Genomic DNA, 22,910 nt, shown 5'->3' on the forward strand with positions numbered 1-22,910 from the left:
ATCATTTTAGACAGAATTACAAAAATGGTCCCTATGGTTTAGCCAAAGTTGCGAATCCAGTCCCTTTATATTTAAAAAGACGAAAATACCCTTGCTAATTGAGTTAGGAATTTTATATCATTCTTATCATTTTAGACAGAATTACAAAAATGGTCCCTATGGTTTAGCCAAAGTTGCGAATCCAGTCCCTTTATACTTAAAAAGACGAAAATACCCTTGCTAATTGAGTCCCTAACGGCTGAATACTAACGGCGTTAGTAAAAAGGGTCATCTGTGCAAGTTTTGCAAACCACAAGGGCCATTTGCATCAAAAAAAATTAATAATGACTAACTTTGTTACTTTTGGCAAACCACAGGGACCATTTTTGTAATTATATATATATATATATATATATATATATATATATATATATATATATATATATATATATATATATATATATATATATATATATATATATATAGTAAATTGAAGTAAGGACTAAAAGTAATTTTCTTTAAATAAAAAAGGATATAAATTGAAAATATGTGTTAACTATAAGGGTAAAAATGTTAAAATTATTTAATTTTGATAAATTGATTATTCGATGGGGGGTATGAAGAAATTCAAGACGCCCGTAGATAAATTAAAATTATTTATTATTGCAAGTCACATCAAATTTAGTTATTTTACCAAAGTCGGATGCGAATAGCAACACCCGTCCATGCAAGTCCAATATTGGATGCAAGTTGAAGTTTATATAAAATTTATATATTTCAGTAAAGATTCTTCCTTTTATTTTTGTAAAATAATGGGTCAGAATATTTTAAAAAATAATTAATGGGAGACATTTAACAGAAAAAAAAAAGTCTAAAGTATATAAAATAAAGATATTTTGGATTCAACTATATTTACGAGACCAGCAACGTTTTTAATGTACTCATAAAATAAAATAGCCACACATAGAAGGGTGAAACCAATTTTTTTTTAGGATTATTCCTTATAGATTAAATAATATATATACTTTAGACTTTTTTCAATAGAGAACGTTATAAATGGTTCTCCAAAGAACCAATTATTTTTTTAAATTTTAAAGCTTATTATTTATTGGAAAAAAAAAACTAAAAATATCTAAATTTGTAACTTCATATTATGAATACTAAAAAACAAATTATATATTTGTACAGATTCATACTATGAATTTGACGAAAAAAATAAATTTTCTTTTATCAAATTTGAAATCATTGGAAAAAAGATAAAAAAACAATTATGAATTTCTGTATTTTTAGTTTTTTTATTAATAAAAAAATAAGTTCTAAAAATTTTAAAAAAAAAGAAAAAAAATTGGTTTCATGATTAATAACAGATTTTTTAAAGTTTTGAGGATAGGCATGGGCCTATCCTGACTTACGCCCTTGCACACATACAATAGAAATTAAGTTCATAAATCTTGAAGGTATAAAAATACCCTTAAAACTTGTTACATGGATATGATAACACAATCGTGAATTTCAAAAATAGTAAAAAAAAAATCATTAATATGTGTTTACTTGTGGAGTGGGGGTGCAAGTGCAATTTATGGCTTGTTTTCATGAAATTTGTAGAAAAATGCTGATATTTTACCTTGTAATAGTTATTAAAAAATTATATACCAATCAAGCTTCCATTTTTTTCCCAAAAAGTTGGATCTTAATATTTTTAAAAATAGAATCCGGAGGCTTTAATAGAAAAAGTCCAAAGAAGATAAAATAGAAAGATATTCCCTAAAATATAATATTTTTGTGTCTGTTACATCATATAATTGGACCAATGCCTTGTCACAAAATGTATAAGATTTTAACCTACTCTAAATTTAAATGACCGCAAATACAATGTAAAAAAAGTTGGTTAAAAATTTCCCCAAAACTTATTATATGGATTATAGCACCATCTCCACTTACAAAGATATTAAAAATCATTAATATGTGTTTATTTGTGGAGTGAATGGGGAGACTTTATGGCTCCTTTCCATGCAAGTTATAGGAAAATGATGTTATTTTAAATTGTAATTGTAATAGTTATATAAAAAAATAATAGAAATAGGAAAATGATGTTATTTTAAGTTGTAATAGTTATATAAAAAATTATATTTCTATTAAGTCTTTTCTATTTTTTAAACCTATGTCCTAAAGACCATACATATTGTTTCATTTGCATTATCCATCCATATCTAATCTAATAAATGAATAAAGTTAACCTCATTCTGCCATGTGTCAAACTATTAAATTAATATTACGTCACATGTAACTCCTAAATTCAAATTCAAAATAGTCTATAATCAATTCCATATATTATTTGAAACAATTTTCGTATATTATTTGAAATGTAAAAGTAATTTGAAAAATAATAAATGATAAGATAATAAAATAACACGACAATTTATATTAACTGATTCGTTCTTTCAGGGAACAACAAATATATTTTCCTTATTTTAAGATAATTACCAAGTTAGCAATGTCGATTACCAAGTTAGTAATACATAAAATGGGAAATTTTCAAATTTACTTTAATAATAATACTAACTTCAATGTCCAATCTAATTTACATTTATTATTTTGATTGGTGACAAAATTTCAAGCTCGCGTCTTTAATGATAATTTTTTCATAATATTCGAAACATCTATATTTATAAATTAATAAATTTTATCTTATCATTGTTCAATTATAATCTTATGATTTATTGATAATTTTTCTTTTCTCATCCGTGGTGTCCACGAGTTTTAACCTAGTTAAGATATATCTATATTAACCACTTTTGCTTGAGAATAACACAACAATGTTACGAAAACATTCATGCGAGTTTCATTTCCATCAATGTTACGGAAATATTCATGAGATATTTTTATATTAGATAAAAGAGAATTATGCAGAAAAGTTTTATTATTTTAGGAATTTTTTTAATAAAGTCCTAAAAGTTTTTTTTAACGGAAAAATCCCAAGTTTTTAGCATTTTGGCAAAATTAACGAAAAATGTATTTTTTTATATTTTAACAGGATATTACAGATTATGTGATTTTCCCAAAATAATGAGACTTTTCTATTTAAATAAAATTTAGACTTTATTAAAAAAATTTCTCAAAATTGTAACACCCATAAAAATCATGCCAAATTTAAACTTTTAAAAACATTTCAAATCTATTAACCATTACAAAACTTGTTTTCAAAATGTATCATAGCAGAGTATCCCAGAAACAAAGTCATAAAAAGTGAGGAGCTGTACGATCACGCATTTGCCTTGCCACGATCCCCTGATGCACCTGAAACAATAAATTGAAACTGTAAGCCCGAAAGCTTAGTGAGTTCCCCCAAAATACCCATACACACAACAATACACATACAATAACAAACAGCATACTATGAGTCCAATCATCCGTCAGGATGGAATACCCCAGGCCCCTCAACCATCGGGTTGGAATGCCAACATACTATGGGTCCGATCAACCATCGGGTTGGAATACCCCAGGCTCACAACCATCGGGTTGAATACCCACCTACTACGAGTCCAATCATCCTCGGGATGGAATACTCTCGGCCCACAACCAACAGGTTGGAATGCCCACACACAATACATATATCATAGATAATATGGGTCCAATCATCCATCAGGATGGAATACCCCCGACCCACAACCATCGGGTTGGAATGTCCTCATACTATGAGTCTAATCATCCTCGGGATGGAATACTCACGGCCCACAACCATCGGGTTGGATTGCCCATAACCAATCAAACATGTGCACCTATATCAGATAATCATATAACAGCCGATAAAGACAACATACTAGGGTCCTATCATCCTCGGGATAGAATACCCTCAACTACCAATCAATCATGTGCACATATAACATGTAATCTCCTACCAGCATACATACAGTCAGACCAACTACAGGTCTTTAAGCATAACCACATCCTATCTACCAGGATACCGATCTAACATAGCATACCAACATATAACCATCCTATTTACCAAGATACCGATCTAACATAGCATACCAACATATAACCATCCTATCTACCAGGATACCGATCTAACATATCATAACAATATCAATTCCAAATAACAAATCAAAGGGCCGACCTTGGTGCCTTAGACCCTTGAGTATAGTGAGGATAACTCACCTCGCAAGTAGCTCGGAAGATAGGGTCAAACTCCTCCAAATGTAACTCCAACTCTCACACCTATTTTCACCAATGTCCTTTGCTATAAATATCCAATTTACCAAAATACCCTCAGAAGTCAATTGGTCAACCCTTGGTCAAAGTCAAAGTCAACTGCCAAGGTCAACAGTCCATGTTGACCTCAACTCGTCGAGTACCCTCAGCTACTCACCGAGTTCCTTGCATAACTTGCCAACTCGCCGAGCCCAAGGCAAACTTCATCGGACTCGCCGAGTCACTCTCCTGACTCGCCGAGTCTACGACAATCTTCATCGGACTCGCGCGAGTTGACCATGCAACTCGTCGAGTCCCTTCAATCCTTCATCCATACAGAAGCTTCTTCGTGAAACCAAGGCTCCAAACTGTAGATCTAGGCTCCTAGGGTGTTGTTATCACGTAAAGTTGCTAACTTTACGTGCATGCAAGGCTCTATGGAACTAAAACACTCATGATTAGCATTAGGAGAAGGTTTTGGACATGAAGGAGGGTCAAAGCTTCATAAAGCTTGAGGCTTTCTGTCCACAAAGCCTAGGGGAGTCAAGATCTGAAACTTTGCCCTTGTGACAAGCTCAAACCCGAAAATGACTCTATCTTGCCCTAGAATTGACCATTCTCTTCCACAAAGGGGAGATCTAAGCAATGAAATGTAAAGGTGGTAGCTTTATACCTTAATCTTGATGCCACAAAACTGGAAAGGCTGGATCTACAAGCTCTTTCTTGTCCCAAGCTCTCAACTCTTCAAGAAATGCTCCAATACACTCTCTTTTGGTTTCACACACTCAAGAATAGATACTAGCTAGCGATTAGGGTTTTCTCTGGACGTGAAGGTGACAAAGGAGGCTGGGAAGGAAAGTTAAGGACCTTTAAATATGGTGCAAAACCCCGGAATTAGGGTATCATCCTCCAGCTCCTATTCGTCGAGTCCCTTCTTGGACTCGGCGAGTATGTCACTTAAACACGTGGACCAACCCGCTGCTACTCGGCGAGTCAGGCAACCAACTCGTCGAGTAGACCCTGAAATCATGAGAACTTATAACCACAAATTGATACTCGGGAATCGGGCGTTACAAAAATAGTAGGACTTTTCCGTATAAAACCCTTAGATAAAATAATTTATGAATTTACATATATTTTTACGAAGTAGATATTATTTTATGAGATAATTAAAAGTTATGTCTGATATCTAAATATGGTATTTTCGTAAATATATTTGAAATAATTTATATTGGATAAGTCATTGATTTTTTTCCAATACTAACCTCAAGTTAAATGACTAAATGTAATCTAAATATATTAAATGAGTATAATTAACAATTATAATAAGTTGATTGAAACTTATTTATTTTCCTACATTTAAGTTTTTTTAAGATGGATAACACATGCATCTACAAATTTTACTTCTAAATCTGTATTTTTTTTAAATTACTTCTAAACTGTTATCATCTACAAAAGGGTAATATATTTTTTGATTTGTACATATTTGGTCACTGAGTTTTTTTCGTCCACATTTACCCCTTCAACTTGTTAAACTGTACACATTCAGTCCTTATGACTTGTTACTCCAGGTTAGCCGGAAAAAATGACTTAATAGGGTAATATATTTATCATTTTGTACACATTTAGTCCTTAATATTTTTGTACATATTTAGTCCTTAATATTTTTTTGTTCCAAAATAAGTCATTTTTGTTTTTGTACACATTCAGTACTTATGAATGTTTTCTTTAGGTTTTATCATGACATGTTACGTGGGACAATTATTGGTGAAGTGTGTAGGGTTGTTGATGTTTATGTGTAATGTCTCATTTCCACAACAAAAAAATTTCATTTTTAAATAAGGCAAAACTCCCTGATTATAAATTCATTATTAAGAAAAAACGTTTATTCCAAAATACATTTTATCGAAAATCAGAGTAATATAAGAAACGCGGAATCCTCATTATTGTTGATGAGTGTGTACAATCATACATTCTCCTTCCCACGACCAACGATAGAACCTGAAAACATAAACAACTGTGTAAGCACAAAGTTTAGTGAGTTTCCCCCAAAATACCCGATACAACAAACGTATTATCATGCATAACGGACCTACACTCATCAGATTGGAACCTTGGCCCAACCAGTCATCGAACTGGAACGCCAACATGCAACAGGTCCAATCAGTCATCAGACTGGAATACCCAGGGTTTATTGGCATGCCGCCTTAACCTAGCAGCTCTTCTTGAGTCTCCATGCATATAGCTTATAGCCGGCCCGCACCAGGTATCTTGGCTTACAACATATAGCAGGATCACCTCAGCCTATACCACCACCATATGGCTATCCCACATAAGATGTCGTGAGAAAAACCTAAATAGATCATTTATAAGTATTAAATGAATACAAAAACAAAAATGACTTAGTTTGCAACAAAAAAATATTAAAGATTAAATGTGTACAAAAATATTAAGGACTAAATGTGTACAAAGTGAAAAATATATTACCCTATTAAGTCATTTTTACCGGCTAACCTGGAGTAGTCGGTCATAATGACTAAATGTGTACAGTTTAACAAGTTGAAGGGGTAAATGTTGACGAAAAAAAAACTCGGTGACTAAATGTGTACAAATCAAAAAATATATTATCCTTTTAAGTCATTATCCCTAAATTTTTAACCTTTATTACCTATTGTCAAAACTCTTTAGAAATAAATTCATAACCCTAATTGAGGGTCTTTTTCATAACTAACTAAAAGTAAAGGGTTGGATTTGACAATTTGTGAAGTAAATATCCACCGACCACCGTCCACCGACATTTATTTTCCCGCTCGAATGGGCAAACGCCGGTAGCGGCACGGCGGTTTATTGGAAAGACAGTCGTAGATTTTGGCATACGAATGATGTGAAACTCTGTACGAAAATTCGAATTGTGGCCATTCAGTTAAGTAACATAGTTTTGAAGATGAAGATCTCGACCACGCTGGTGAATTAAGTTTTTGGTTTTGTTAATTTGAGGATTAGGGTTACTAATACCATGATTACGATTTGATGTTGAATGTAACTGAAGAAAATTGGTGTTGCAGCGCGAGTTATACATGCAATGTTCAGCCAATGGGGGATACCAGAAAGTGCAGCAACAGCGAGGGGATGGAACCTAAGCGGAGACCCATGCACCGGCGCCGCCGTCGACTCTACCAACTTCAATGACGGTAATTACAATCCTGGTATCAAATGCAACTGTAATTTCCCAAATTCTACTTGCCACATCACTGCATTGTGAGTGTTTCTCTCTGTTCTTTCCCCTTCAAATATCTCCGAATAAACTTTAGGAACATCATCTTTTTAACAATCATTATTTCAATTCCCCTTAAATCATCAGGAAACTTTATGCATTGGATGCTAGGGGCACAATCCCTGAAGGACTCTGGACTTTGTTTAACCTTACTATTCTGTATGTATTCATCTGTTTCTTCACTCTGTTAACTACTATTGAAAGTTAAAAACCTAAAAATATCTATCCATGTTATGAATATATATGCTTGTATAATACTAAATAATCAGATTGTTTGTTACAGTAATTTGGCCCAGAACTACTTGACAGGTCCCTTGTCACCTTCCATTGGCAATTTAACTCGGATGCAGTACATGTAAGCCAACAATTTTTCATACTTTAAACCCTCTATGTCTTTAAAGTTACATCTGAGATTTCAGATTTATAAGTTATATAATGATGAATTTTGAATCCCTTTTATAGAACTATCAGCATCAATGCATTATCAGGGCAGGTTCCACGAGAGATAGGACAGCTTACGGATCTTAGATTACTGTATACTTTCTTCCTACTTTGTTTTACCTTTCTGCAAATCTGCAATCAATCATCAAATTCTTCTTTTTAATTCTTTGTTGTATTACCTATACCTTTTTATGTTGCAGCTCATTTAGCGGAAACAATTTCAATGGTTCCCTGCCTCCTGAAATTGGAAATTTGAGAGAATTACAACAGATGTAAGAACTAAGAACACCCATCTTGAACTCCTCTTTCATTACTATTGTCTCACTATTGCCTTCTGTTGTGCATATCTGTAAACAATATCATTGGTTACATCATCTAATATCATCTTCATGTATGTTCATTTTTTGTCAGTTACATTGATAGTTCTGGAGTTACTGGTGAAATACCTCCTTCATTTGCTAATTTACGGAACTTGCAGACAGTGTAAGAGAGTTTGTATTTAATGATATTTCATGGCACTTCATCCATCATATAAAAATTGTGATACTTTCTTTTTTGGATGTTTGATAAATACAACATTTCCTCTTTGGGAAAGTTTTTATGTGACAATGACTTAGTTCCACATGGTCCTTTGGCAATGCTTAGAAGTTCCATTCTATTCCTCAACAAAGCTTAGAAGTTCTATGATTAAATCCACAATACTGTTTATCTTCCAAAAATAATATTCATTGCAACAAAATCTAAAATTTAGGATGTTACACAGTTTTCTTTGAAAAGGCGCACCATATGTTTATTCTTATCAGCCGTCTTCAATAATTTGCGTCATTTATTGTGGACAATAACTTTTGGTTTCTCAGATGGGCTTCTGATAATGGATTCACAGGCAGAATACCGGACTTTATAGGGAATTGGTCACAGTTACAGGCATTGTAAGCAAAAATCTAGATTATTTACATGTTTTTCACTTGGAAATTAATTTTTCAGTATAAGTTATTGTTGATGTTTCTATAGGAGGTTTGAGGGAAACTCTTTTGAAGGTTCAATACCATCTTCATTTTCTAGACTGGCCTCTTTGCAGGAGTTGTAAGCCTTTGTTTTCATAAGCATTCATTATTATATTTTGCAAGTTTCTGTTTTTGATCTTTTAATTTGCATTCTATAATGTTACAGGAGGATAAGTGGTTTATCTAATGGAAATCTGGATTTTATTCACAATTTGAAGTCCTTGAGTGTTCTGTAAGCAAACACATTGATCTTTTTTTTGTAAGTCTACCCATGCTTTCTTTATTATCGTGGAGCTTAATATATAACAAGATGTTATGTCTTGCAGAATGTTGAGAAATAACAAACTTTCTGGCTCTATTCCAAATGACATAGGAGAACATGTAAACTTGACACTACTGTGAGTAATGAGTAATGGGAATATATGGATTTACTTTCATAATATGAATATAAACTAATAAAGAAAAGCTCTCCAATTGGGTGTCTTCTTTTCAGGGATTTGAGTTTCAACAATTTGAGTGGGGAGATTCCAAGAGGATTGTTCAACTTGAGTCAAATGTCTTTCTTGTAATACACATATTCTCCTTCTTTGATAAATAGTATTTGGTCGATAGGTTTCGATATTGACCAGATTTACATGTCATCATTCTCAGGTTTCTTGGAAACAACAGTTTAACCGGTACTCTTCCCAATGCAAAGAGCACAACTCTCCGCAATATGTAAGTGGATTTTGTATTTGCAAAATTGATTATAGGTTAGTTAATCAAAAAGAAAATGTTTTTTTTTTGTTCTAATTTCCATACAAATATCTTCTTGGCTCTTGCAGTGATTTGTCATACAATGAACTATCTGGGACACTTCCTTCTTGGGTCATTGACCAAACCTTACAACTGTACGTGCTTCGTTTTTATATATCTTTGTGCCTTGTCTATTTTCTATTAAAAAGTGGCAAACATGCATTACTTTTTAGTATAAATTTTAAAACTAATTTTACATTTCTCATTGTTAGATATATACCTTTCTGATTAAATTGTAATTATCTAGTTGTATTAGATTAGGATTCCACTTTCCATAGATAGGTCTCATCTTGTGTATAAAATGAGAGTTTTGAGACAATAAATATCATCAGGGAAGTTAATTAACTCTTACATGGTATCACGCCTATAAAATCACCCCTAGCCTCAGATCCCTATTTCCTTCTTTGGCGATCAACCTGCCCCTATTCTCACCTCTCTTTTTTTGCAATCAATTTTGTATTTGTTAATGCACCAAATTTCACCCGGCCATCACTGTTTTCAAATATCAAGAATCTGGTACCTATCACTTTGGAGATGGAAAAGAGTCAATATACTTTTTGGTCAAAACTATTCAAGATTCAATGTCGTAGCTATCAAGTTATCATCGACCATATCATTCCATGCACCACCCTCCCAAATGCTATTACCAAAGAAACATGCTATTGTTCTTCAATGGATTTAGTGTTGGGAAATACATATCCAAATGGAACAACAAACAATCAACAATATTGATTAATGAGAAGTCATCAACTGAAATACCTTAAACCCTTGGTCCCTAAAAGGAGGGTCAACTCACAACCAAAATGGAACAAATAGGATGCGGAATAACAAAGATAACAATGTCTAACACAATCTAAACAAACAATATAACAATAATCAAACAAAATGAGATTTAACGTGGTTCCACGACCGAAGAGATTGTGTACATCCACAAGGGAGAGATGGTATCTTGTACATGCAAACGTCTACGTCTTATGCTCCCACGGGTCTTGCACAAACAATGCAAGCTATATCATTTAACGTTGTTGATGATAACCAGACATAGACATAGACATAGACATAGACATAGACATAGACATAGACATAGGACATTGGGGCCTTATCACTTGAAAGGCACTCAAGGTAAGCTTCAGGACTTTCAATTTGAGCAACTTAAATAAACACATAATCGTCGATAATAGACATAGGTAACCTTCTAAATTACGGATACGAACATTTGTCCTTCCCTCCTCATCCTCTTTTTCGATTTAACATCCTCTTTTCTCCCCGTCTTGCTAAAAACTTAATCTTTGTTCGTTGTCTAGCTATTGATAATAATCTCTCTCTCGACTTTGACTCATTTGGTTTTCTTGTGAAGGATTACCCGACGGGGATGCCTTTAATGTGATGCAATGTTACCAAGGACTTTTACATGCTTTTCTCTCCTACGCTCCAACAAATTCAAACTCCTCAGGCCTTGTAAGCGTTAAACAACTTCTAGTATTTGTTAGTCGTGTATTTATGTGTCTTTGGGAAAGAAATAAAGTTACCTTTTTAGGATTCAATGTCGTTTACGTCATCTCCTCTCGATATTATTCATGGCGACTTAGGGACATCACTGGTTTTGAGTTCCGGGGACATCGTTACTATATTTTATATTTTGACGACTACTAATATTCTATGGACTTTTCCCTTAGGCCATAAATCTAACGTTTTTTCGACTTTCATAGGATTCGATTATTTTACTCGAATACTTTACAAAACCAATTAAAACATTACAATATGACAATGGTATGGAATATAATAATCATTAGTTTCACGATTATTGTTCACAAAATGGAGTGGTCTTCCATGTTTCTTGCGTACATATTTTTTCCCAAAATGGCAAAGCCAAACAGAAAATCCATGCTATAAACATCATTAGAATTCTCCTTTCTCATTCTCATGAACTCGTCAACGTTTGGCACCATGCCCTTCAAATGGCAACATACCTCTTCAACATCCTTCCTAGCAAACTATGAACATTTATCTCCATTACCCAACTACTCTATCATAGACTTCCCTTTTATCACCACCTTCGTGTATTTAGATGCCTATGTTACCATCTCATACCCTCCACCATTGCCAATAAACATCAATCCCGCTTTTCAGCTTGTGTTTTTTCTTGGCTGCCCCAATAATTATAGCAACTTTAAATGCTATAACCATGTCACTAAGAAAATCATTCTTTCTCATCATGTAATTTTTGATGAACAAAATTCCCTTTTGCCAACATAATGTATCCAAACCCACCTAATAGGGGTGTAAGTGAGCCGAGCTACTCGTGAGCTACTCGGGATCGACTCGTTAAAAGCTCGACTCAAGATCGAATTAAACGAGCCCGAGCCGAGCTTCAATTCATGGGCTCGCGAGCCTAAACGAGCTTAAACGAGCCTATATATATATATATATATATATATATATATATATACACACACACACACACACATATACATACATACATACATACATATATACATACACACACATATACACACACACATATATATATATATATATATATATATATATATATATATATATATATATATATATATATATATATATATAGAGAGAGAGAGAGAGAGAGAGGCTCGTTATAATAAGCCGCAAATATGTGCTTGTATTGATTGTGATAAACGATTACAAGCTAACCATATATATGTATAATTGACTATTACACTTTAGTACCCTCTAATATATGGTAATTCTAATTGTGTCTATTACGCCCCCGCAAGCTAAGGACGGGGAACGACCTGTAGCTTGGATCGTAGAAAGATAAACCTCGGAGTCAGTAGCGGCTTTGTGAAGATGTCGGCAATTTGGTCATGCGTTGATATGAATTGAACACGAAGATCACCCTTTGCAACTTTTTCTCTAACGAAGTGAAAGTCAACCTCCACGTGTTTTGTGCGAGCATGAAATACTGGATTAGCAGCAAGATAAGTTGCTCCAAGATTATCACACCATAATACAGGAGCTGACGAGACGTTAACATTAAGTTCACGAAGAAGTGCTTGAAGCCATGTGAGTTCGGCGACTGTGTCAGCAAGAGCTTTGTACTCGGATTCTGTAGATGACCTCGATACAGTGCGTTGTTTACGTGCGGTCCATGAAATCAAATTAGAGCCAAGATATATAGCAAATCCCCCCGTGGATCGACGGTCATCCGAGCATCCTGCCCAATCAGCATCAGAGAAAGCAGTGAGCTCGGAAGGTGAAGTAGTAGATGGTTGCCAGTGATGATCGGTGAAGGCCTGAAGCTGAGTGTTGGAGGTTTGGCGTATGAGCATTCCATGATCAACTGTGTCGTGAAGGTAGCGGAGAATCCGTTTGACAGCAGACCAGTGATTTTCGGTTGGAGCATGCATGAATTGACATACTTTATTGACTGCAAATGTGATGTCAGGTCTTGATAGGGTGACATATTGGAGAGCTCCAACAAGCTGACGAAACCGAACAGGATCTGAGAAAAGAGGGTTGTCATTTATTGATAAGGGATTAGATGTGGTCATTGGTGAGGAGTATGGTTTGGATTTCGAGAGACCAGCCTTTTGTAGAAGTTCCAGAATATACTTTCTTTGAGATAAAATGATGTCTGATCCGTGAGGGACGATTTCAATTCCTAAGTAGGAGAGAGTACCAAGGTCTTTGACGGCGCAGGTTGCACTGAGTTGTTGAATGACTTTATCAATGACATCATTATTGTTTTCAGTAATGATGATGTCATCAACATAGATCAGCATGTAAAGGGTAGTACCAGCACGGGAGTAAATGAACAGAGAGGGATCGGTCTTGGAGCCCTGAAAGCCGATAGTTTGTAAGACCTGATTGAGACGTTGGAACCAGGCCCTAGGGGCTTGTTTAAGACCGTAGATGGATTTGTGAAGCAAACATACATGATCAGGATGATGTGGATCAACGAACCCCGGTGGTTGCTTCATGTAGACAGTTTCGTTGAGTGTGCCATGTAAGAAAGCATTTTGGACGTCAAGTTGTCGTAATGGCCATTTTTGTGTAATGGCAAGAGAAAGCACGACCCGAATTGTTGTTGACTTGACTACGGGGCTGAAGGTTTCGTGAAAGTCAATGCCCGGTTTCTGATGAAAGCCTTTGGCTACAAATCTGGCTTTGTAGCGAGTGATTGCACCGTCTTTGTCACGCTTCAACCTGTAAACCCACTTACAATCAATAATGTTAGTATTAGGTACCGGAGGTACTAGAGACCACGTGCCATTTTTTAGTAAGGCGAGGTACTCGTCTTCCATTGCTTTGCGCCATTCAGGATATTTGTTGGCAATGGTGAAGGATGTAGGTTCAATGACAGAGGTGGTGGTGTGGTGAGCAGAGGGGTGGAAAGGAACTTTTTGTTTGGGGTTCTGGCGAAGATGGGAAGGACGAGAGCGAGGGGAAGGGGTTGGGGAGGCAGACACCGACGTAGGAGAGGAGGGGGTATTTGGTGGTTGGGAGTCGAGCACTACGTGAGGTAGTGCGGATGGAGTAGGAGGTGAGTCTGTGTTGGAGGGTGTTTTGTCAAGAGGAAAGGTTTGTTCATCAAAGCGGACATGACGGGCAATGTAGAGACGATCGGTGGATAGATCAAGACACTGATAGCCATGGTGTGATGGGCTATAGCCAAGAAAGAGACAAGGAGTGGAGCGGAAATCCATTTTGTGAGAGTTATAAGGTCGGAGGTAAGGGAAACAAAGGCACCCAAAAACACGAAGAAAAGAGTAATCAGGTGCACGTTTGTAAATATGCTGAAACGGAGATTGGCTATTGGATGTGTGAGAGGGCATGCCATTGATAAGGTAAACAACGGTGTCAAAAGCAAAATGCCAAAATCGTTGAGGTGTACCAGATTGGGCCATTAGCGCAAGCCCAGTTTCAACGACGTGTCGATGTCGTCGTTCAACAAATCCATTTTGGGCACTGGTGTGAGGACATGATCTCTGATGAAGGATGCCTAGTTTGGTGAGGAATGATGATACATTGCGAAATTCACCACCCCAGTCTGTTTGGACTCGCTTTAATTTTGTAGAAAATTGTCTTTCAACTGTAGTGACATAAGTTGTAAAGATAGCATATGCATCTGATTTTTGAGATAAAGGAAAAATCCACATATATCTAGTATGATGGTCAACACATAGCAAAAAATAATGATGACCATCAGAAGAAAGCACAGGAGCAGGGCCCCAAACATCACAATAAACCAAATCTAATATATTATTTCTACGAAAGGAAGTAACAGGTAAAGTAAGTTTTGAAGATTTGCCTAGTCGACATGATGAACAAAAGTTTGGCAACGTTTTATTTGTGACAGGAAGAGAAAAACTAGAAAGCATAAACTGAAAAAGACGTTGATGAGGATGTCCGAGCCGCCTATGCCATGTTGTGGAAGATGCACGAGTCGCAGAGAAAGCTACGTGAGGAATGGAATGAAGCTGTGGGAGACGTAGCGCATAGAGACCGTGCTCACTGGGGCCCGTGAGAAGTGTGGTGTGTGTAGCCTCGTCCTTGATAACAAAAAAGGTTGAGTGAAATTCAAAGAAAACGTTATTATCTAGACAAAATTTTTGGACAGAAAGAAGTTGTTTAGTGATATCTGGTACATGAAGAATATTGGAAATATGAAACGTTTTATTGGGTGAGTGGATGCGAGAAGAGCCAATATGTAAAATAGGGAGTCCCTTACCATTGCCAACATAAAGGTTGTCACCGCCTTGATAGGTGCGAGAATCATCCATGCTAGCGAGGTCCGGTGTGACGTGGCTGTTGGCACCGGTGTCTGGAAACCAGGTGGCAGATGAAGAAGCTGTAGATACATCTGCAAAATTCGTTGTAGGTCTGTTGCGAATGGTTGAAGGATCACGATGTGGGCATTGCGATGGAAGGTGGCCAATGCCACATCGATTGCAGGTACCAAAAACTGTATTTTGGGTTGAGGCCCAACTGAATGGGTGAGTACTGTCAACTCGGTCCCGATGATGGTTGCCTCGGTAAGAGCCACGTCGACCTCTGTTTCCACGGGTAGAGTTTGAACGTTGTCTGGAGCCATAAAAAACCTGTGAGGTAGCAGTAGGTGATGCGGTGGGGGCTGAGGTCGACTGTATTTGAAGGCCGAGAGCAGCAAGTTGAGAGGCAATGGCAGATAGCGAGTCACTGTGGGTTTTTGCAGTTTCTTGGGTGGTATGGAAGGCATGAACCGCTGGTTGGCGAGACTTTGCAATCATAAAATCATGATTACTGATTAGGGCATGAAGTTCAGTGAAGGTAGTGGGGCATTGTCGTGCTGTAATGGTGGACTTTAGACTATTGTATTCGTCTCTAAGACCCGAGACAGCAAGCATAACCAGGTCCTTATCTTTGACAGGTTCACCAATGGCTGCAAGAGCATCAGCATACTCTTGGGCTCGGTTGAGATAGTTATCAGCGGTTTCATCACCTTTCATCTCTATTCTCAAGAGTTGAGTTTTTAGTGTGTATTCCCTGGAAGACGAATGAGGTGCATAGGCTCTTTCAAGAGAAGACCAGAGATCATGAGAGGTGTTACCTTGTACATGGCGAAAAGCAGATTCAGAGATCGTAGAGATGATTAACATACGAATATGGGCATCGTTGGCAATCCAGATGGCGTAGTTTGGATTTGCACGTGGTGCTGGTTTGGATCAACAACAGTGGCGGCATCAGGGGGTAGGTCTTTGGGTGGGCATGGGATTGTGCCATCAATGTAACTGAATAGTTTGTGAGCGAGAAGAAAAGGTTGGATCATATTTTTCCAATAACCATAGTTGGTTGGTGTGAGATTGAAGGCAAATTTGTGAGAATTGTGAGCTTTCTTTTCATCTGTTGTGAAGCTTGCGATGAGTGCCATGATTGCTGAACAGAGAGGGTAGAGGAGGACCGATGCTAACCTTGGTTGTGAGGGAATCGGCGCTTGATTGCTTGAAGGAGACAACCCTAATCGTTTTTCTTGTATATTAGGCAAGAAGAACCCTTGGCTCTGATACCATAATAAGCCGCAAATATGTGTTTGTATTGATTGTGATAAACGATTACAAGCTAACCATATATATGTATAATTGACTATTACACTTTAGTACCCTCTAATATATGGTAATTCTAATTGTGTCTATTAGTTTAGGCTCGATTAGGCTCGCGAGCCCACTAAATTGTTCACGAGCCGAGCTTGAGCTTCATTTTAAGGCTTGAATCGACCTCGAGCTTCCTCAAAATTAAACGAGCCGAGCTCGGGCTCGGCTCGGCTTGTTTACACCCCTACCACCTAATTACACCAACCCTCATAACAACATTAGTACCACTAAGCTATATTTTAGGAGTATCCGTAAACCAAACTAAAAATAGACTCTTTTTCCAATAAACACAATATGCCAAGGACATCATTGAAGGGTAGTATGACCTCATATAAATCGTCACATACACCCGTGGATACAAATGCAAAACTCGGGCTCCATCATTGGCGATCCTTTTCAGAGTCCGACTTATTTTCAAAGTTTAGCCGACGCACTTCAATACCTTAACTTCACCCGTCCCGACATATTCTATCACTACAACAAATTCACAACATATTTTCCTCCACATGCACCATCCTCATACGTGTCAAAGGAATGATGTCAAACACATTATTTGTTAGTTGTTATGGCTTACATTTAGTCAAAACAAAATCGGACAACCAACTTTGTCACATGAATGCAGTCATGCACCATCCTGGTACACGTTGATCTACTTCCGGTTATTGTGTTTTCCTAGGAGACAATCTTATTTCATGGCCATCCAAGCACAACCTACTCTTTCCCGGTTAAGTGCGGAGGCCAAGTATCATGGTATTGCTAATGTTGTTTCCGATTCTTGTTAGCTCTGTGACCTACTTCTTGAGTTACATTGCCCTCTCATAAAAGCCACTATAGTATACTGTGATAATGTTAGTGTCATTTTTATTTCGGAGAACTCGATCGGTTCAACATCAATGGACTAAGCATATTGGATGGATATGCATGTTGTACAAGGTTGCTTATGGAAGGGTCCACGTGTTACATGTACCTTCTTGTTATTAATTTTCCGATATGTTCACCAAAGGTCTATCCAGGGTTCTCTTTGATGATTTCAGGGACTGTAGCATCCATCCAAATCCAGCTTCTACTGTAGGGAATATAAGATATACTTATCTGATTATATTGTAATTATCTGGTTGTATTAGATTAGAGTTTCACTTTCCATAGATAGGTCTCATCTTTTCTATGTATTGAGAGGATTCTAAACATCAAGGAAATTAATTAACTCTTACAATAATTTGTGTACGTGCAGTAACATAGTTGCGAACAACTTCACTTTGAACAATTCCGGATTAAATTGTCTCCAAAGGGGTTTCCCTTGTGGTCGTGGATCGCCAATATGTAAGCCAAAAATATGAAGTTTCTCTTGTTATTAATAATTGTTCGAGTAAATTACAATTTTGGTCCCAAAAAGTTGTCTCTTGCAATTTTGGTCCACATGTGAGATTCTTGTAACGTTTTTTGGTCCCTGTTCCAAAAATCAGCTAAAAATGTAATTTCCTTTAATGTTTTTGATTTGTATGATTTATGGATTACCCTTTTCATGTTGATTTGCAGATAGTGACTTTGGAATCAATTGTGGTGGCCCACGGATTACATCCTCAAGTCGATTAGTCCACGAGCAAGAAAACGAATCTCTTGGACCAGCAACATACTATTTGACCCCGGAAAGGAGGTGGGGTGTCAGCAATGTGGGACGAAGGGACAACCCTGCGGATATTGTGTCCTCCCAACGCCAATTCACAAACACATTAGATTCAGAACTCTACCAAACAGCAAGACTCTCTGCTGGATCTTTAAGATATTACGGTTTAGGCCTTGAAAATGGTAACTACACTGTAAAACTCCGCTTTGCAGAAATTGAGATTGAAGATGGTCTCACTTGGAGAAGCCTTGGAAGGCGTGTATTTGACATTTATGTCCAGGTCTGCACTCTGTTAAATAGCATTCGTAGGGGCTGTTTCTTTTTTACTTAATCTGGATAGAATGACTTAATGGATTAAGCCAAAAAATCTGGCTTAGTTTATCAAATCTCTTTACCTATTGGTCTTCTTTTTACTCCCACGTTAAAATGGATAATTATTGATAAAGTTAATGAGTAATGTGAAATTTGTTTTTTGGAAATGGTCATATAAATCCCATTCAAAATATGCAACACTTTATCCAGACTTAAATCATTACCCGTTAAGCTGCTTCTTCATATAGGACCTTGTGAGTAAAAAAAGAAAAGAAATAGTCCCTTAATTGAAAGAGGGAATTATAGAAATAGTCCCTATGGTTTTGTGGAAGTAGCTGATTCAGTCAAATTTTGATTTTTGTTGCCTGGCTAGTCCTTGTGGTTACACTTTGTTGCAACCTTGGTCCCTGGGTTCTTAAACATTGTCTTTTATATTCAGGGAAACATGGTGATTCAAGATTTTGATATAAAAAGGGAAGCAGGGGGAGCTTCAAATAGACCTGTTACAAGGGAAGTGATAGTTGAGGTTTCAAATAACTATCTTGAAGTACATTTATTTTGGTCTGGAAAAGGGACTTGTTGTATACCTACTCAAGGAACTTTTGGACCTCTTATATCAGCAATCAGTGCTACCCCAAGTACAATTCTTTCTTGAAATTTATTGTTAAAATTTTCTCTTGATTCTTGACAAAATGACAAGAACGCCCTTCACTTATTATTTTTTTTACAGATTTTATCCCTAGTGTGAGCAAAAATCCACCTTCCAACAAGAAGAAGAATAATACCGGTTTGATTGTGGCGGGGATTTTGGTTCCGATTGTAGTTGTGAGCTTTTTGGTGTTATTAGCCCTCTATATTCTTCGTCAGCGAAGGAAAAAGAAGAATAATGATGACAATTATGATGAAGGTGATTTTCTTGGATCTTTCTCTTTTACATTGTAACAATTTGAAATCGTTTTGACTTTTGATAATTTACAGAGTTTCTGGGAATTGAGGCGAGACCATATACCTTCAGTTATGAAGAACTGAGAGATGCAACAAATGATTTTAGTCCTGCAAATAAACTTGGTGAGGGTGGTTTTGGACCTGTTTACAAGGTACTTTTTTGTATATCAAGAATCCATTTTTGCTTCTTGAATTCAAAATAAACCATGATTAGTTGGATGGAATGGAATGAGTCATTACATTCCATGCTCATGTTTAATTAGAGTAATGGAATGATAAAAGATTGAATTTCCGTATGATTTTTGGTATTTTGTAAGTACATCGTATAGTTTTAACTCTACCCTATAGCTCATCTTATGGGATAAATGACCATGTTTTGTACATTTATCACAAAATAAACACCAACTAGTTTTGCAAAAAAAAACAAATTTTTAGAGGAAATGGCCCCACTGGAATTTCATTAAAAAGGAAATTTCAGAAAAAGGTTTTTTAATAGGGTTTTTGTCATGGAAAGAAAAAAAAAACTAGCTTAAAATGAAAGGATTCACAAACAAGTTTATTTCATTCCATTCCTTCCCTTATCTCACAATACCAAACACTCCCTCAAAATCTCTTTGATGAAAAACAGGGAACACTTGCTGATGGGAGAGTAATAGCTGTTAAACAACTCTCCATAGCCTCCCAACACGGTAGGAGTCAATTTGTGGCAGAAATTGCTACAATATCTGCTGTCCAACACCGTAACCTTGTAAAATTATATGGATGCTGCATCGATGGAGCAAAACGACTTCTTGTCTATGAGTATCTTGAAAACAAGAGTCTTGATCAAGCATTATTCGGTATAAAAAGTTACATATTTTTAGACATCAAATTTAAAGTACTACAAAAGTATAATGCTATAATGTTACATTTGGGGTTTATGATGTAGGAAGCAACAAATTGTCGCTTACATGGTCCACCCGTTTTGACATATTAATGGGGTTAGCACGGGGTCTCGCGTATCTCCATGAGGAATCTCGCATACGGATTATACACAGAGATGTGAAATCCAGCAATGTTTTGCTTGATTCTGATATGAACCCTAAGATATCAGATTTTGGTCTGGCCAAACTTTATGATGACAAGAAAACGCACATGAGTACTCGTGTTGCAGGCACAATGTAAGATTAATTGATCGACTTTATTTGATTTTTAGAGTAAATTACGTTTTTGATCCCTAGTATATATAGCTGATTTTTTTTCAAAATTTTGGTCCTTATTTGAGGTTTTTGTAACACTATTGATCTCTGTATCAAGGAGTTCGCAAAAGTGTCCCTCCCCCAAGGGGTTAAGGGTTCAAGTCTCGCTAGAGACATTGGTGTGGTTTAGGAGTAGATTAGAGTGTCTCTAAAATAAATGACTACTTTTTTAGACTAAATTTGAAAATATCAACTATACTTAGGGATCAAAAATGTAATTTGTTTACTCTTTAGAAAGTTATAAGTTGACAAAGTCTTATTGATTCACTATCGATATGTAGTGGGTATCTGGCACCAGAGTATGCAATGCTTGGACACCTCACGGAAAAGGCTGATGTGTTTGGGTTTGGAGTTGTGGCTTTAGAGATTATTAGTGGAAGGTCCAATTCCGATTCATTTTCTGAAGATGAGAAAATACATCTCCTGGAATGGGTATGTTTTCATCTGGAATCTGCACAAATGAATTTATATACACAATCTACTCCTAATAAACCAAAAGTAAAGATTCATATATATGATAAACCAAAGGGAACTTTTCATAAAAGGTTTCCACATGTGATAAGAGATTTAAATAAGTAAGAAGGAAGTGACTTATTAGAAACTCTTTATTAAGTCAATAAGTGCTTCTAAAATTCTCCTATCCCAAACACGTAAAATAGTTTATTAGAGGTGTCAAACTACAATAAGTCAATAATGGGATCGGAATCTGCGAACCAAACACGATGCGTCACAAAATAAAAGAATTTGAAGACCAAACTCACTAAAATTTAGCCAATGATTTTAAAACTTCATTTTTTAGCCTTGATAATCTTTATTTCCATGTGTAACGGATTTTAGTCATGGAACCTACACGAAGGGAACCGTGAACTCGAATTAGTGGATGAGGAATTGTCTGAATTTGACGAAAACGAAGTGAAAAGAGTAATAAAAGTTGCCCTTTTATGCACGCAAACTTCACCAACATCTCGACCATCAATGTCGCGTGTGGTGGCTATGATTTCGGGTGACATTGAAGCGAGTGGCGATATTACACGGCCTGAGTACTTGACGCGATTAAAATTTGATGATGCTTCAATTTTTAAGAGTTCGGTTCAAAATTCGGTTAGTGATGGTGTGACAAGTACGAGTAACTCGACTGTTTCACCATGCACGCCAAATGATATTTCTCGACCTATGCTTAGTGAGTTGATCGGAGAAGGTAGGTGATGTAATAACCTAAACGCCCTTGATGAGTTGTTCTGGACCTTAATTTGTTTATTTGGAAGACTGTTAATAGACTTTAATTTGTTTATGTGGAAGATTGTTGAATGAGCATGTAATTGTTATGGTTGTGATGGTATAAATAAAATTACAGTAGTTTTATTTTGCGGTTAACTTATGCAATTAGTTCCAAACCTTGAAAGTTTTGGATACACGGTCCTTTTGAGCATCTTTTTTCTTTTTTTGTGGATTTGGTCCCCATTAAACTTGAAATGTCTATTTTTACCCTTTTAAATATAATTTTTACATTCTTTTATCATTTACTTATATATATATATATATATATATATATATATATATATATATATATATATATATATATATATATATATACTAAGGCGGGAGGGAATGGTGTCATATTTGCCACGGTCCACGTATGTGTCATGTTAGATTTTCCAAACTGCTTCAAATTTTTGTCATTTATATGGCATGGGTTGCCGTACTTGCCATGGTATTTAAAAAAAATTGATTAATTTAAAAAAATAAACATTTCAAACATACTATTTTTTTAAAAACTAAAACTTCATTAACTTAAAAAAAAATCACACACTTACACTTAAAAACCAAAACACATTTGAAATTAAAATAATACACACTTAAACTTGAAAAACATAACACAATTGAAATTAAACTAATACACACTTAAACTTAAAAACATAACATGCTAGAAAAAAAAACTTAAATTAAAATACAACGAGTTTAAATTTAAGCAAATTTTGGGGACTGCCTCACAAA

At 35.9% G+C, this 22,910-nt stretch overlaps 1 protein-coding gene across 2 annotated transcripts in view; it reads left to right on the forward strand.

Moving 5' to 3' along the window:
- LOC145124156 (putative LRR receptor-like serine/threonine-protein kinase At1g56140) overlaps positions 1-22,289 on the forward strand; it is a 28,403-nt gene extending 6,114 nt beyond the window's left edge. The window contains exons 1-23 of one of the 2 annotated variants that reach the window (XM_079059393.1): positions 6,835-7,135; positions 7,236-7,428; positions 7,532-7,603; positions 7,728-7,799; positions 7,907-7,978; positions 8,086-8,157; positions 8,297-8,368; positions 8,743-8,814; positions 8,897-8,968; positions 9,056-9,121; positions 9,216-9,287; positions 9,383-9,454; positions 9,541-9,606; positions 9,714-9,779; positions 18,028-18,116; positions 18,333-18,700; positions 19,172-19,370; positions 19,463-19,639; positions 19,711-19,829; positions 20,306-20,516; positions 20,606-20,837; positions 21,197-21,347; positions 21,753-22,289. In XM_079059393.1, coding sequence (XP_078915519.1) covers positions 7,253-7,428; positions 7,532-7,603; positions 7,728-7,799; positions 7,907-7,978; positions 8,086-8,157; positions 8,297-8,368; positions 8,743-8,814; positions 8,897-8,968; positions 9,056-9,121; positions 9,216-9,287; positions 9,383-9,454; positions 9,541-9,606; positions 9,714-9,779; positions 18,028-18,116; positions 18,333-18,700; positions 19,172-19,370; positions 19,463-19,639; positions 19,711-19,829; positions 20,306-20,516; positions 20,606-20,837; positions 21,197-21,347; positions 21,753-22,121 — 2,937 coding nt within the window. In that variant the 5' untranslated portion in view covers positions 6,835-7,135; positions 7,236-7,252 and the 3' untranslated portion in view covers positions 22,122-22,289. Of the gene's footprint in view, positions 1-6,834; positions 7,136-7,235; positions 7,429-7,531; positions 7,604-7,727; positions 7,800-7,906; positions 7,979-8,085; positions 8,158-8,296; positions 8,369-8,742; positions 8,815-8,896; positions 8,969-9,055; positions 9,122-9,215; positions 9,288-9,382; positions 9,455-9,540; positions 9,607-9,713; positions 9,780-18,027; positions 18,117-18,332; positions 18,701-19,171; positions 19,371-19,462; positions 19,640-19,710; positions 19,830-20,305; positions 20,517-20,605; positions 20,838-21,196; positions 21,348-21,752 lie in introns of those variants that run through there. The other variant, XM_079059392.1, reaches the window with a different exon arrangement.
- The last annotated feature ends 621 nt before the right edge of the window (positions 22,290-22,910 follow it).

This window comes from Lactuca virosa, chromosome 7, assembly GCF_052849685.1.
Source record: "Lactuca virosa cultivar CGN04683 chromosome 7, Lactuca_virosa_CGN04683_v6, whole genome shotgun sequence".
Classification (NCBI taxonomy): Eukaryota; Viridiplantae; Streptophyta; class Magnoliopsida; order Asterales; family Asteraceae; genus Lactuca; species Lactuca virosa.